Source organism: Gymnoscopelus microlampas (genome assembly GCF_963454915.1).
Source record: "Gymnoscopelus microlampas genome assembly, chromosome: 18".
Lineage (NCBI taxonomy): Eukaryota > Metazoa > Chordata > Actinopteri > Myctophiformes > Myctophidae > Gymnoscopelus > Gymnoscopelus microlampas.
The window spans coordinates 14,865,132-14,879,345 of NC_139955.1; the positions used below are offsets into that span (position 1 = coordinate 14,865,132).

General features: G+C 42.0%; 1 protein-coding gene across 1 annotated transcript; it reads right to left on the reverse strand.

Moving 5' to 3' along the window:
* Window positions 1-3,956: 3,956 nt before the first annotated feature.
* lrit3a (info leucine-rich repeat, immunoglobulin-like and transmembrane domains 3a) lies at window positions 3,957-13,795 on the reverse strand (the record flags this gene model as incomplete). The annotated part of the gene is made up of 4 exons (XM_084041676.1): window positions 3,957-5,092; window positions 6,423-6,728; window positions 11,348-11,814; window positions 13,674-13,795. The coding sequence occupies 4 exons, from the start codon at window positions 13,793-13,795 to the stop codon at window positions 3,957-3,959; spliced, it is 2,031 nt and encodes a 676-aa protein (XP_083897802.1).
* Window positions 13,796-14,214: the final 419 nt, after the last annotated feature.

Genomic DNA, 14,214 nt, shown 5'->3' on the forward strand with positions numbered 1-14,214 from the left:
TGTGTGTGTGTGTGTGTGTGTGTGTTTTTTAGAGAGAGAGATATTAGACACATGGCCCAATTCTATGGGTCTCAGATAATTCTGTTGATCTGTGGTATCCCAGCTAGCCAAACAGAACATTTACAAACACACATTGAAAGACCACACACACACACACACACACACACACACACACACACACACACACACACACACACACACACACACACACACACACACACACACACACACACACACATACACTGCAGAGTGTTGAGTGACGTAGTGCTCACCTTGACTCCCTGTATTCGAAGCCTAAAGGCCAAGCCAGGAATCATGGTGTAGGTACAGTATGGATTCAGAATTTAATGTCCATATCAAGTTCATAATCATCTTAAAGCTAATGTCATGGTCTTCTCTCAGGTCTCCACAAAACGGCTATCAGACATCTAACAGCTCATTCAGAATACAGCTGCTAGAGTTGTATGTGCTTTGCTGTATTTTACCCTTTAGTCTTACTTTTATGGATTATTATGTTATCATGTTTTTTGTAGTTTGTTTGGTCAGACAACAAAATTGCAATGCATTTTGGGTCAACTCTATGTGGTATATAAATAAAGGTGATTAACTAGAACTAAGAAAACAGTATACATGGCACCAATTCTAAATGCTATGACTGATGGCTACCAGTGAGTCATAGTATATATATTGTTTTAAATAATCTTTATCCCTCGATTTTGTAACGCTTTTTTTTCACCCGGTGCCAATTTTCTAAGTGATCCTGGGCACTACACTCCCCCTACCAGCCTAGGGAGCCCAGGGCAGAGCTCATGCCTCCTTCAATGCATGAGAGCCAACTGACCTTCTTGTCACCTGACAGTGGGGAGTTTCCCTGGTTGGACGTAGCGCGTGGAAGGAACACGTTATTCCAACCAGTTCCCTTCCCCTCCATCAGGCGCCCCGGCTGACCAGGGGGAGGCAGTGAGTCATAGTATTGATTAATACAGTAACTGCACACAGAGTTCAAATAGAACAACATGACATGGTAGCATTTAGATATTATTTCAGACATGGAACAACACTTCCATAGGATCTAAGGCTTGTGGCAAAAATTAATGTCCAATGCATTTTATTAAAAAGTAATTCAGCTTACACCTGTTTCATTTTTATAAGCGTACCATATTACTTTTTATATCCGAATTTGTATGCTTTTGAATGCCTTTTCTTTCTTCTGAATGTCTTTTTATACCCAATAGAAAGCATCTTGAATTTGAATTGCTTTGTGATTGAAATATGCTATACAAATCAACTGGCCTTGCCATGAAGTTGAACTGTCTGACTGTCCCTGTCTGTCAGTGTGTCTGTCTGTCTGTCTGTCAGTCAGTCGGTCTGTCTGTCTGTCAGCCTGTCTATCTGTCTGAGTCATTAGTAGAGAACTGGGGAGGAGCGGACCTGGTTATCTAATATTATGTTTTTCCTTTTTTTTTTTACTGCTGAGAACGGTTTCATTCACAGCCTCCATGACTGTCGTATTGTCAGCGGCAACGGCAGTCAGTTAACCACCTCACAGAGGAGTTACACAGACTGGCTGAGAAAGTTGTCCTGTCTCCAGGCTAAATGCTCTCCACTAACGGCAGGGCATTGACCTTTTCCCATGGTTTCACCCCTGACAGACAACAATGACAATCCTGGAGTCTGTAAATAGCGTTACGGTGACTCGGTGTGGTCCAATGATAATGACTCTCCACGAGAGTCAGCGAGTCTAGATTAAGTTGTCTAGGAAACGGAGTGTAGATGCTGGAGCTGTATTGAATGTGACGTTATCTGCATTTAGCCTTACCATTCAACATTTGTTTCGTTTTTTTTTCTTAACATTTTGTAAGGTATGATGTGACGCACATCATCAGAAGGTCGTAGTAGCGACTGTCTGGGAAATGGAAAGTCACCATCCACTGTTCCTCCTGGCTGCACCTCAAAGTGTCCTTGAGCATGTGTGTGTGTGTGTGTGTGTGTGTGTGTGTGTGTGTGTGTGTGTGTGTGTGTGTGTGTGTGTGTGTGTGTGTGTGTGTGTGTGTGTGTGTGTGTGTGTGTGTGTGTGTGTGTGTGTGTGTGTGTGTGTGTGTGTATGTGTATATATATATATATACGCATACACATACACATACACACACACACATACTGTAAAAAAAAGGATGGATCTTCCATAAGGAAGGGACTGCACACGCCAGAGAACAGAGATGGACAACTTACTACTGCATTAAGTGATTTATTAGCACAACGCATTTCACCGTGAGCTTCGTCAGGTGCCATTAGCATAGATATAATGTAACATTTAGTTATATTATTAGTTAATTTGGGGCAGCCTTAGTTGACTTGTGTTTTCTCTGATTAGGTGTGGTAGCACAACACGGGTGTAATTCATCAAATATTCAGTTTATTAAAAATAATTTCACAACATTGTTTATGTACAAAATAATACATTTAGTCAGAAAGACTGGAAATATGTATTATATAAGTAAAAAAAAGTCTTTACTATTCAGGTTTTTATAGAATAAGGCAAACATTTGCTTGAAGCAACCATGAATAGTTGTAATGACTGATGGCGATAAAGATCAGTGATATTATTTATACATGTTTGTAGCCAGTGTAGAAAACCCCTTGGATCTGTCAATAGAAGCCAATGAGTGAACCTACACACATGGATATAAAAGCATGGATAGGTCATAACGTGTCGTACTTCCTTGTTCACAGCCACCTACTTTGCTCGGGGAATTGATAATGCTTGTTGTTATGGATACCATAACCCAGTGGTGTTCAAACATTCTTTACTAGTGTGCACCCGCTACAATATTCTTTCAGCTGAGTATGACCTTCAACAGCACAAGACATTCTTCCTGATACTGATGAAGTTTTGGTGCTTCTGTTTTAGCTTTTTTTCCACTCATTTATTTTATTTTATTCAACAAAAAACAAAAAAATCGCTTTAATATTCAAAACTCACTCAGGCCAGGTCAGAAAATGATGCAGTGAGCTAGCGGGCAACTTGTTTTTATTGGCGGGTGGCTGACTTATTGGCATTTGCTTGTATTAAAAATATATGGCATATGGCATATAAAATATTAGTATGTCAGCTTCCAAATTTAACTGATTTCATGAATGTGAGATAAATTGTTCATAACCAATGTATACTGTATATATAAAAAAGGGGGACAAATTTAAACTTTAGGAACCCCTAGGAGTGCCCAAAATGACTCCTAGGGGTAGTACTACCCCCTTTTGAGAAGCACTGCCCGACACATCTTCATATCGAATAAACGTGTCACGGAGGCCCAAATAGAGTATTACTCATTCCGTGTTTGACATGAAAGCCCAGCATTGCCATAAATGGACATGTCTTATTTATACATTTATTTATATGACCACGCCCGACTGTACATCAATGTCTTGTGGTTATCACCAGGCGTCATGCCTTCTGACTGCCGATCAAAGCACAAAACCAGCTCAGAAAGCATATAGTAGGGTGTGAGGCCCCTGCAATGGCTACATGACAATCTTTTTTAGTTTTTTTATCACCATAGTATTCAACTGTGGCCCACGGCTCTATAAAAAGTTTGGCATTTAATGTAATAATAAACAGCATATCCATTTTATAGAGTCTTTCTTTGGATGGTTTTGTGAATATTCAGCAAAGTCCAACAACAGTGTGGTTCTATGATGCCAACCATCTCAACATATTGAACAAATGTAAGGCTCCATAGGTACATAAAAAATAAGTCATTGTATTGACTGAGTTTTATCAAACCAACAAACCCCATCTCCACAAATGTACGCAACCATTTTACAGGCTGCCTTGGATGAGTGAATTATTAACAGGTTAGTTAATAACTCAGCAATGTCACGTAAGAAGGCTTGTAAAAGGTAGTTAACTTAAGGTGTTCCTAGCAGTGGGTCTGCTGGATGGCTGCCTTCCCCTGGTTTCAACAGAGAAACTCAGATCTGGAGCTGTCACTCCTATAGGAGTCAATACTGGACCTGGAGCATAGCAACAATCGGTCTGCCTCTGACTGAGTCGGTCTCCTGGGCCACGGCTGTGGTGGGGTGGGATGAGAGTTCGAGTTCATTGTCCTTTGTTTCATTGAAAGGGTCTCAAACGTGACATAGCTGTCGGTCTGCAACTCCTCTGGGTCCGGAGGTGGGCTGCTGCTCTGGTCGTACAGACCCACGATCTTATAGAGCAGTAGGCCGATGAGAGGTAGCGCCACGAGGCAGGCTCCAGTGCCGATTATCAGTACGAGCCCACTCTGATCATCGACCTCTATGATGTCCAACGTGTAGAAGTCCACACAGGGGTCTTTACCCACAGTATCCGTTGCCACCAAACACACAGAGTACCGTAGTCCAGATACCAGTCCTTCCAGTAACACCTTACCGGTGCCGGCGGTGGTCTCTACCGTGTCTTTGACGTCATCCTCACCGTACGGGGAGTATACGACTGTCAGTGGGGAGTCACTAGGCATCCCATCGACTGTCCAGAGCAGCACAGCGCTGTCCGATGTCTCCTCTACGATGCTCAGATCTCTGAGTGACTTTGAAGCATCTATCTTTTGGCTCTTTTCGTCCGCAGCCAGTTTTCTTCCGTTTCCTTCTTGCTGGACCTTGGAAGGTCTAAGGGAACCGTTCTGTTGAACATTGCCATCGTTGGGTTTCTTCTTGGGGGGCGGGGCGGGCGGGGCAGGGCGGGCGGGAGGGACGGGGCGGGCGGGTGGGGCGGGGCGGGCGGGTGGTGCTGGTGGTGGGGGCGGGGCAGGCTGTGTGGGAGGCGTTGTAGGCAGGCTGGTGGTTGGGGGAAGAGGGGAAGTGGGCGAAGAGGTTGAGATGGAGACGTCCGTTGAGGTGACGCCTGTTGCGGTTGGGCTGGCCAATGCGGTCCCGCTGCTGACAGTCGGTGGGATGATGGTGGTGGTCTCTGTGCCGGCAATCGCAACTGTGATGGTGGCAACCGCTTTGCCCGCGAAATTCTTGGCTGTGCAGTTGTAGTTTCCAGCATCTTTATGCAGAATCCCAATTAAGCTCATGATGGACCATTGCACACCATCCGACGGAGATTCCTGCACTGTTGAGTGACACAAAAACAGTTTAAGTTAAATAACGGCAAGCATAAGCAAATGTCTCAATTCCTGACCTGTTCTCTAAAGGATTTATGAGGATAAACTGAGCTATTAAGGACATTTTAATGTATAATATTTCCTACACATCAGTCATGGCAGTACTTTTTTTCTCCACAATTATCTTTTCCTTTTCTCTGAATTTAGTCGTTAAGCCAATTCCCTATTCCCGGTGTACTCAGTCACTGCTAACTCCTACATTTGGGCCTATGTATGTACTTAGATAATTTTACATCATTGTTCAACATATTTTTCAAGTTATGTCATAGATCTCACCCCAAAGATAATTCACATTCACACCCTTTCCCTATGGTATAGGTTTCTTCCAAAACTTTTGCAACATCAGGTAGCCTATGCAGGCACTCATTGCTGGAGATTTGCCTAGCTTAACAGTGTGTTGCTGAAGAGGTTAGTAGAGCATCAATCCCTTTTTGTAACATGTGAAAACAGCGTAGTGATACACATTATGTCAGCAGAAAATTGCATGCATTTTTGGGGTGCACGATGCTCTTGGTTACACAGCCCTTCAAGTTACACAGCCCACTGAACAGGTGCCTTGAGTAACCTGTAAGAGTGCAGTGACAGAAATTACCCTTCCCACCCGGCTTCCCTCCCACAAACATGGGCAATTCGCCCTGTGCTAAGTCCCTCCCTAGAATGGCCACTGTCTCTCTCTCTCTCCTCTCTCTATCTTTCTATTTCTCTGCACCAAAGACGAGGATGCCTGCGAGCTCTAGCCAGAGAAGAACCAATAACCAGATCACACAAAAGAGCAACACAGTCCCACAAACCCTGGCACACAACACAACCCACACAGCAGCATTGTTTCATGCTAAAATGAAACAACGCTCTCTGCTTACCTCGCGCTGTCAAATTGGCACTGAAAACCATGTCTGTTAAGGGACAAACATGCAAGCACGCACACGCAAGCACACATGCACGGCTCCTACTAAACTCCTCAAAAAAGTTCTGAAACTGTTATGGTCGATTATTTCTCCCCTTCAATAATATCAATTGGTACTGTATTTTATCTTGTGGGAAAGCCTGATTAGTCACCTTTACAACGAGGTACAACTTGTAAGGATCATGCATTTGTGGAATGAGCAACACAGCTAACTGTGTGGGTAGCGCCCCCCCACAATCTTGACAAAATCCCCTGCATTCAGTCAAATCAGAAATTCATTAAGGTGTACTGTACTATTGTTTATGCATTTTAAGATATATTCATTAGTTTATACATGAGTGTATCCTCTGAGAGTGTGTGTGTAGTAGACCTACTTGTGTTGTCGACAAGAGAGCCATCTGATGTGGTCCAGACAAGGTTGGGGTTTGGTAAACCCGTCGCATCACAGCGCAGCAGGACGTTACTGCCCAGGGTAGACGTGATCTTGGTGGCAGAGACCATGATTGTTGGTTTGACACAGTTTTCCAGTTCAACACGCTGGAAAAGGACACCAGACAGACTCTCTGGTTCAACACAGATTAGGACCCGGTCCATGAGAATCACAGGTATGTCCGTCCACCTGGAAATCTCAAGCAACTTAGAGATGCGGCAGTCACACTGCCAGGGGTTGTCCTGCACACCTGAGGATTAGGAGGTGAGAGATGTGAAATACAGTATATAGTTTGGTAGGATTATTTTGAAATCAGTAGTCAGTTGTTGTACCAATTACGGTGCATGGTAATATTTTTTAAATTGGAAACATAATCCCTTGGATTACAAACAATGTATCCAAGCTGAGGGATAAACTCCCCCTTGCAGTCAGAGCTGCAGACTCCCTCCCCATCTTATGAAAAATGCACTTCTTCAATCTCCACCTCACCCCCTAGCACTCCTCTCTCCTTGTATCCATTCTTGTCACCCTTAGATGCTAGTTATACAATGAATGCAGATGTTGGTTACATGGTTACAGATGCTGGGTTTGATGCTATCCAAGTTTCTTTGAAGCACTGCTATTGTTCTACATTCTTCTATTTGCCTTTTACATATGTAACTATTTACCCTGCCATTTGTTGACTGGGGTTCATGCTTACTCTGATTTTGCACTTAATTCGCTCTGGATAAGAGTGTCTGCTCGTTATTGTTATGTATGTAACTTGATAACGTAATCCCAATTACATGTAGTCAGAGACCTGCTACTGAGAGTGTCTAACCGGAAGTACCGCCCAAGGAAGTTACGTTGATGCTTTGCAGATCTGGCAGCTTCCGGGGGAAGTGCATACAATGGAAGTCCTGCCCTAAAGACAGGCAACGTATTGAGGTGTCCCTGAGCAAGATACTTAACCGCTAACTGCTCCCCCCCGTGCTCAAGTCTGACCACTTGGACAGCAATCAGCTGGGTGAAGCTGAAAACTGAATAGTATTATTACCAGGCCTTTGTCCTTTGAGATGAGAAAAGGCTGGGAATGAGACCAGTAACTACCCAAGCATGTACTGTATACACATATTGCGTAGTTCTGGAATAAATTAAGATACCGCACCAATTATCTTTTCTTAAATCAGCATCTTTACATGTTTGAATGCCATTCCATTCCAGTTTATTACAACACAAGCACACCGCATTCTACTTAATGAGGTATGGATTAGGTGATCACCTGAACCAAATCTTATTTAATGAGGAAAAGTATTTAAAAAAAACACTGCTGTGCTCAGCAGTATTAGCTTACAATAGGACCAGCTGGATGGCAAAAACAGTGCTAGTAGTACTATATCTTATAAGAAATCAGGATTATTTAATTCTATTGATTTTTGAACTCTTTAAGTTAAGGGCCAGCACGTTTTTTTTGTTGTTTCATACGCTCCCTTACCCCATTGACTTCAACCGCTCCTGCTGTACACATTGTGTGCACATGAAGGCACGTGTAGGAAAACCATTTAAGCAGATTAGCATGTTCTTAACAGCGGCCAAACACGAAAGCTGGCCTTCTTCCATTATGTGGTAAGTCCCTCTTCCCATGAGCTCCCTCCCATGTTGCCATACACTTTTATAAACCAGTAGTATGGTTATAATGCACTAGCCACGGTAATCTTTATGAAACACACTGAATTCACTTACAGTATGTATCCGTTTAGATTTTTCTGTTGTTGTTCAGAGAAGCAACCCAATTGCTTCCCCTATGTTCAGTTAATTGGTGAATGCAAGCTTTATACTATTTTTTTTGTGTGTTTTTGTTAGAGTTAGATAATTATATTTGGTTAGATTTTAAATATCATCAAAGACAACAGGTGTTTTTGCTGCAGTGTAATCTGTTCCTCCTTCAGGTACTGCCAGTGCTTTTTCAGTAGGGATTAGCTCGCTTGGTGTTAAAGACCCTCTTAACATTATCCCTCTCTCCTGTTTGCAACAGAGCTAAAGAGGCCTCGCTTTCCTCTCCATTGGCATGTTCTCTCTCATGCAGGACAAGGACTTGAAATGAATCATTGTCAGAAATTGCATATATCAGTTATCACACTTGTAATCCGTAATCCATAATAGGGTTTACAAGGAAATTAAGGTGTATTTAAAAGCAGCTTAATATCAAAGTATCAAAGTCTGACATCAAAACCATAATTATATCTTTCCCATTCAAAAATCTTATAGACTTCATTTAAATCACTATATATATCTATATCTATATCTATATATCTCTATATATATATCTATATCTATATCTATATCTATATCTATATCTATATCTATATATAATATATATATATATATATATATAAAGAGCCCTAGCCCAAGATGGCTTTGTATTGTATAATGAATGATACTGGTATTTAGTTATACTTGTTAGTGTGGGGATTTGTAGACACATTTTATATTAATATGTTTTGAGGTTTTAATACAAGATATAAAATAATATGTTTGAATGGGAAAAAGTCTTGATGACCTAGGGTGCGTGGTTTTGGCGTAAGGACTTCAGTACTCTATAGGTTGTACATTTAACCCCTTAAATCCGATAAACTTTGTTGACCGGGGTCCCCCAGGGGTCTGTACTTGGCCCCCTCCTTTTTCCCTCTACACCAAATATTTTTGCCAAGAATAGACAGTCTTATGAGCTGGTATCTGCTGTTTGCATGGAATGTTCACCTATTATGACATGCCCAAAATAGGGACTCTAGGGTTCATGTAGTTAATTTGAGCCGCAAATCATAGATTTTGGTGAAACATTATACATTATATACACTTTTTCACAAAAAACCCTGAACGCTTTCTGAAAAAGTGTGATTGTACTGCATGAAACAGCACGCAGTTAGAGACTTAGAGACCACAACATGACTTCACATCTGTTGTGGATGACATGACCAGGGATGCTTTTAGCCTGTGCCTTCAAAAATATCTACAGTTAGGTTGAGGTTTAGGTTGTGTAGTTACCTTACATTGATATACTGTAACTCCAAATATTGGTGAGATTTCTTCAGTAGTTGCTACGTTGATTACAAATGTACAATTCAAAATATTCTCCCCTTTGACTTACATCGCACTGTGAAACAGGCATCAAAGACTCAAACTTCCTGTTGATTTTAGTATTTGAACATCTGAATCTGGATCCGTGGATCCATTCCGGATGCTTCCTAATTCACATAGTAAAATCACTTGGAATTTGACATTAAAAAAATGTCGATCCTGGTTTTGTAATGTTACAGAATCTGCTTTGTTTGTGTTTGTTTGTGTTCTGAAAGAGTGATCTGTAACACCTATTTCACTGTGCAATGTAAGTCAATGTGGAGAATATTTTGAATTATCATTTCTTTTATCAATGCAAAACCTATTGAAGAAAATAAATATCACTAATATTTGAAGTTACATCATGACAAGGTAACTACACAACCCAAACCTCTACAAAAGTATAATTATGCTTTAAAGAGCTATGAGTGTTTTAGGTGCATGGCTGCAACTCCAGTAGGGAAACTAACCCCTCATTCTAACAATATTATGTTAGAACCCAGTTATCAGTTCACTGTTCTATAGAGACATTATACATACAGTATATCCTGTTCCGATTTTATGTCTGTTGTCTTACTCTCCCGACAGAGAGAGAGTTACAGTAATTGCAAACAATGTACAATAAGTGTGCCGTCTTTGTTGACATTGTCAACCAGTAGGTGTCCTATCCGACACCAGGGTCGAAATTTCAAAGTACCACCTCCAACCACTGCAGATGTGCTAGTTAATAACCCTAACATCCATTCCCAAATAGGCTATGTGCATAACTGTAGTCCAAGCCGTTTCCAGATGGTTTCCTGTTCCTGTTCTTTTTCCTGTGTGGCTTCGTTTGATTGGCTCTGCAGCAGATTTGAACGGGAAACGCATATGAAGGTGCCCTATTGTCACATTGATGTATGAAATGTGCCATATAAATAAAATTTGATTGATATGTGGGTCCGGTTCAATTCTGCTGCCAAGCCAATCAAACGCAGTTATTGGAAAAATGAACTTGGAACAGGAAATGGCTTTGCCAACCTGGAGTACAGTTATGCACAGACCCTATTATGATGGGCATGTCATAATAGATGAACATATGGAAAAATAGCCGATCTACAAGTTCACAACATGTTGCGTTGGGACGGGTTGTTAGCCTATAGATTGGCTATTTTTGGACCCAGTGCAGACCTCTGTAGGATCCCGGTCAACAAAGTATATAGTCTCAATTTAACTCTGACGCGGTCCTTATACACACGAAATTGAGCCCTAATTTTGCCGTGTCTGTGATGTGATTTTTCCGTATTTCCTGCACAAAAAATGTCTGGAACATTGCCCACTGAACTTAGATTATTATAATATAATATATATTATATGATTATTATAACATACAAGTGCAGACAAGCACATCCCACATGTATTCAAAGTGTGACATTTAATTAGCACAATGTTGTTAGTACTGCTCCCAATAGACTAGAGCAGTGGTAATATGTCTCCCGCCCTGAAGTTGCTACCTAGATTTATGATGCACTTCTGATTAACAGCCCATAGATTTCACATGTAGGAACATAGTTTCTACATGCACCCAAGGCATTTATTTGTGAAGACGAGTGGAAGACAAATGTATCTCCCTTGTAGTGAGACAGGCAGTATAACTGCTAAGAGGGAGCCCAGGAAACAACAGATCCAGGACGAATTAAATCCCGGTCCAGGAAAGATGAAACACAGGTCCAAAGACAGGAAGTTAAAACCACCATCCACCACCATCATGGCACATAAACTCCGATTATTGCTTACCTAGCACAGTTTTCTGTGAGGTATTGCTAGAGGCAGGCATTCCATTGAAGGGAGGCCAGATATCAAAAAGTTCAGAGGGCAGGGTGGCCAGTCTATTGCTGGATATATCGAAGTATGTGATCTTGGTGAGGTACTGGATGGCGTCCATGGGGATGTTGTGGAGCCTGTTGTTGTGGAGGTCTAACGTCCGCAGTCGAGGCATCTCCTTCAGTGACTCCCAGGGGAAGTAGGAGATCACATTCCCGTCCAGACGCAGTTCATGAAGGTTCTTGAGGTTGTAGAAGCTTCCAGGGTCAATATAGCTGATGGAGTTGTAGGTGATCCACAGGTAGCGCAGCTCCACCAGGTAGTAGAAGGGCCGATCCGGGATGCGCCTGCAGCCCGTCTTCTCCACGCGGAGTTTGACAGCGTCCACCGGAACGTTGGCAGGAATTAAGGACATATCCGGGTTGTTGCAGAGCACCGTCCTGAGAGGAAGCAAAATGTGTAAATGTTTCATGGGTTAACCACTTAAACCCTCTATTAATAATTATTTGACTTGGGTGACTCTGTACTTGGTCCTCTCTTATTTCCCCTCTACACCAAATCTCTTTGCCGAAAATAGATAATCTACAATATACTGTACAAGAAAATAGACTATCTACAATATACAAGCTCACAATGTGTCGCATTGCGATGCGCTTTGAGCCAGTAGATCTGCTATTTTCGTCCCCCAGAATATGGTTGCTAGGGTCAAAGTGGTATAGTGGTGCCAGGTCACAACATAAGCTCCCAGAATTCTCCTAGAATTCTCTCACAGCCTGGCGAGCTGTCTATGATCGCTACCAATTGAGAATGACCAGCCCCTGATAATATCTCTATGAAATGGCACTGAATTCAGTACTGCATTTAGTATATCTGTTATGCATGTACTCTGAGTTCCAGTGCAGTTTATTTTATGTTATATTGGACAACAACTGTCCCAGAATTAACTGGACAGTGAAGAGACCCACTGTAGTAGCTCTTTGAACATTATGTAGAGTTAATAGACAAACTATAATCTACTAGGTTAAGTATTATACTTAGATTTAATGAAATATCTATTTTCTCTAATATCTTCAGAGGCTAAGTTAATTTATTTGAGCATGCTGGCTAATTTGATAGCTTTTGCCAGTTGTTTAAAGTGTGCTAAAGCTAACATGATGTTCTGCCACAGTGGAAGGTTCAGGGGTTCTCCGCCAAGCTTGTGTACATTTCCTGGCAGGGAATCAATCCACTCACCCCCAGGAGTAAAGATCTAATTACCGCTATGGAAAGACCTAATTACAGACCAAACGTCTGTGTTGGCAGCTTGTCGGCTGTTGGATTAAACAAGGAATGAGTATTTGTGTACCGTGGCATTTCAGGATGATGAATCAGCTACTAGAAAAATGACACTGAATTTCAGCATGTAAATAGAGCCAGGTAGTTTTGGTGTGCAGTGGGATGTTTAGGGAGATAAAAGCTGATCTGATGTTAAACACCATACATAAAGACACTATGGAAAGGTATACTGTGAAGTAACCAGGATTAGGTTTTGGAGACGAGAGATATTGGCACTGTCTTGTTAAAGGAACACTGTAGGTGATTTGTTTGCAAACAACCATGCAGTGAGTCTCCTACTGTATAGGCTTCATGCTTTGGTCTCCAGTTTTAGGAGAACGTTGTTCATTATCACAAACACTGATTGGGATGTTGAGTAATAAGTAAAGTCTTAAGTTGAGTGGTATTGCACTTTAAAGCATAATATAACAATGATGATAAGGAGTCCTTCATAGTAGCTAGTTATGATTCAGCACATTCCACCAACACTGTACTGTTGTGGGCCCAGATTCTCACTCAAATAAGTGTGGTGGGAGGGGATATTCTTGATCTTGCCCTCTTGGCTGTACGTGTCGTGAACCCAAACCACCAGACCACACATACTACTACCAAAAGGTCATGACCTCTCTGGGATGGGCTTTTGCTGCTATATCTCTGATTTTGAACCTGCCCTGCACACGCTGTTGACCATCCAAACAGCCCAGCAAAATCAATGGTACAATATAAACAATGTAAACGTTAATATTGTCTTGAATGTGTACCAGGTGTATTTACATTATTTATTTTTCAGCATAGTGTACAGAAAATTATAATGTGATTATCACTTTCTCTCTCTCTCTCTCTCTCTCTCTCTTCCTCTCTTTCACGCAAACACACACCCACTTAATTACATTAATTAATTAAATAATGTCCCACTAGGTTTAAGAACAATGTTGCCGAAACATAGCTAAAGAGTTAAGAAATTCTACATGTGTAGTGTAAATACCTCAGTGCCGCTCCGTCTATACGTCCGTGGAAGGTACACGTACATTGGGATGGACAATAGGAGTGGACCGGACCGACTAGCCAGTAGAGCAGGACGGAGACATAGAGGACACGGAAACGCATGGTTCCACCGAAAGAGGACGGGTCAGGAGCCGTCCGAATTATAACACATCACCACAAACACCCAGATGAAGCAAAAGTAGGGGAAAAAAAACCTGAACAAGACAAATAAGAATACTTCTTAGCTAGCGACGAAACACATATGCTGAAGATCTCCTTACAGATGACCTCTAGGTGTGATGTGTCGGGGAGGGAGGGGGTGGGGAGGATTAGCAGAGGATTTCTCAAGGGTTGACTGGGTCACTCACCCCGTAGGTGGGGCTGAATCACTCCCTTGGGCATGGCGCTAATAGTCTATAGTTAGCAGCTACCTGGGGCTAGGAGAGGATTCCCCTCATGTGTTGTAGCCACGCCCCTCTCTCACACACGCTCTCCCTCTCTTTCCTCCCTCTCCCTGTCCTTATGTCCCTCTCTCTCTCTCT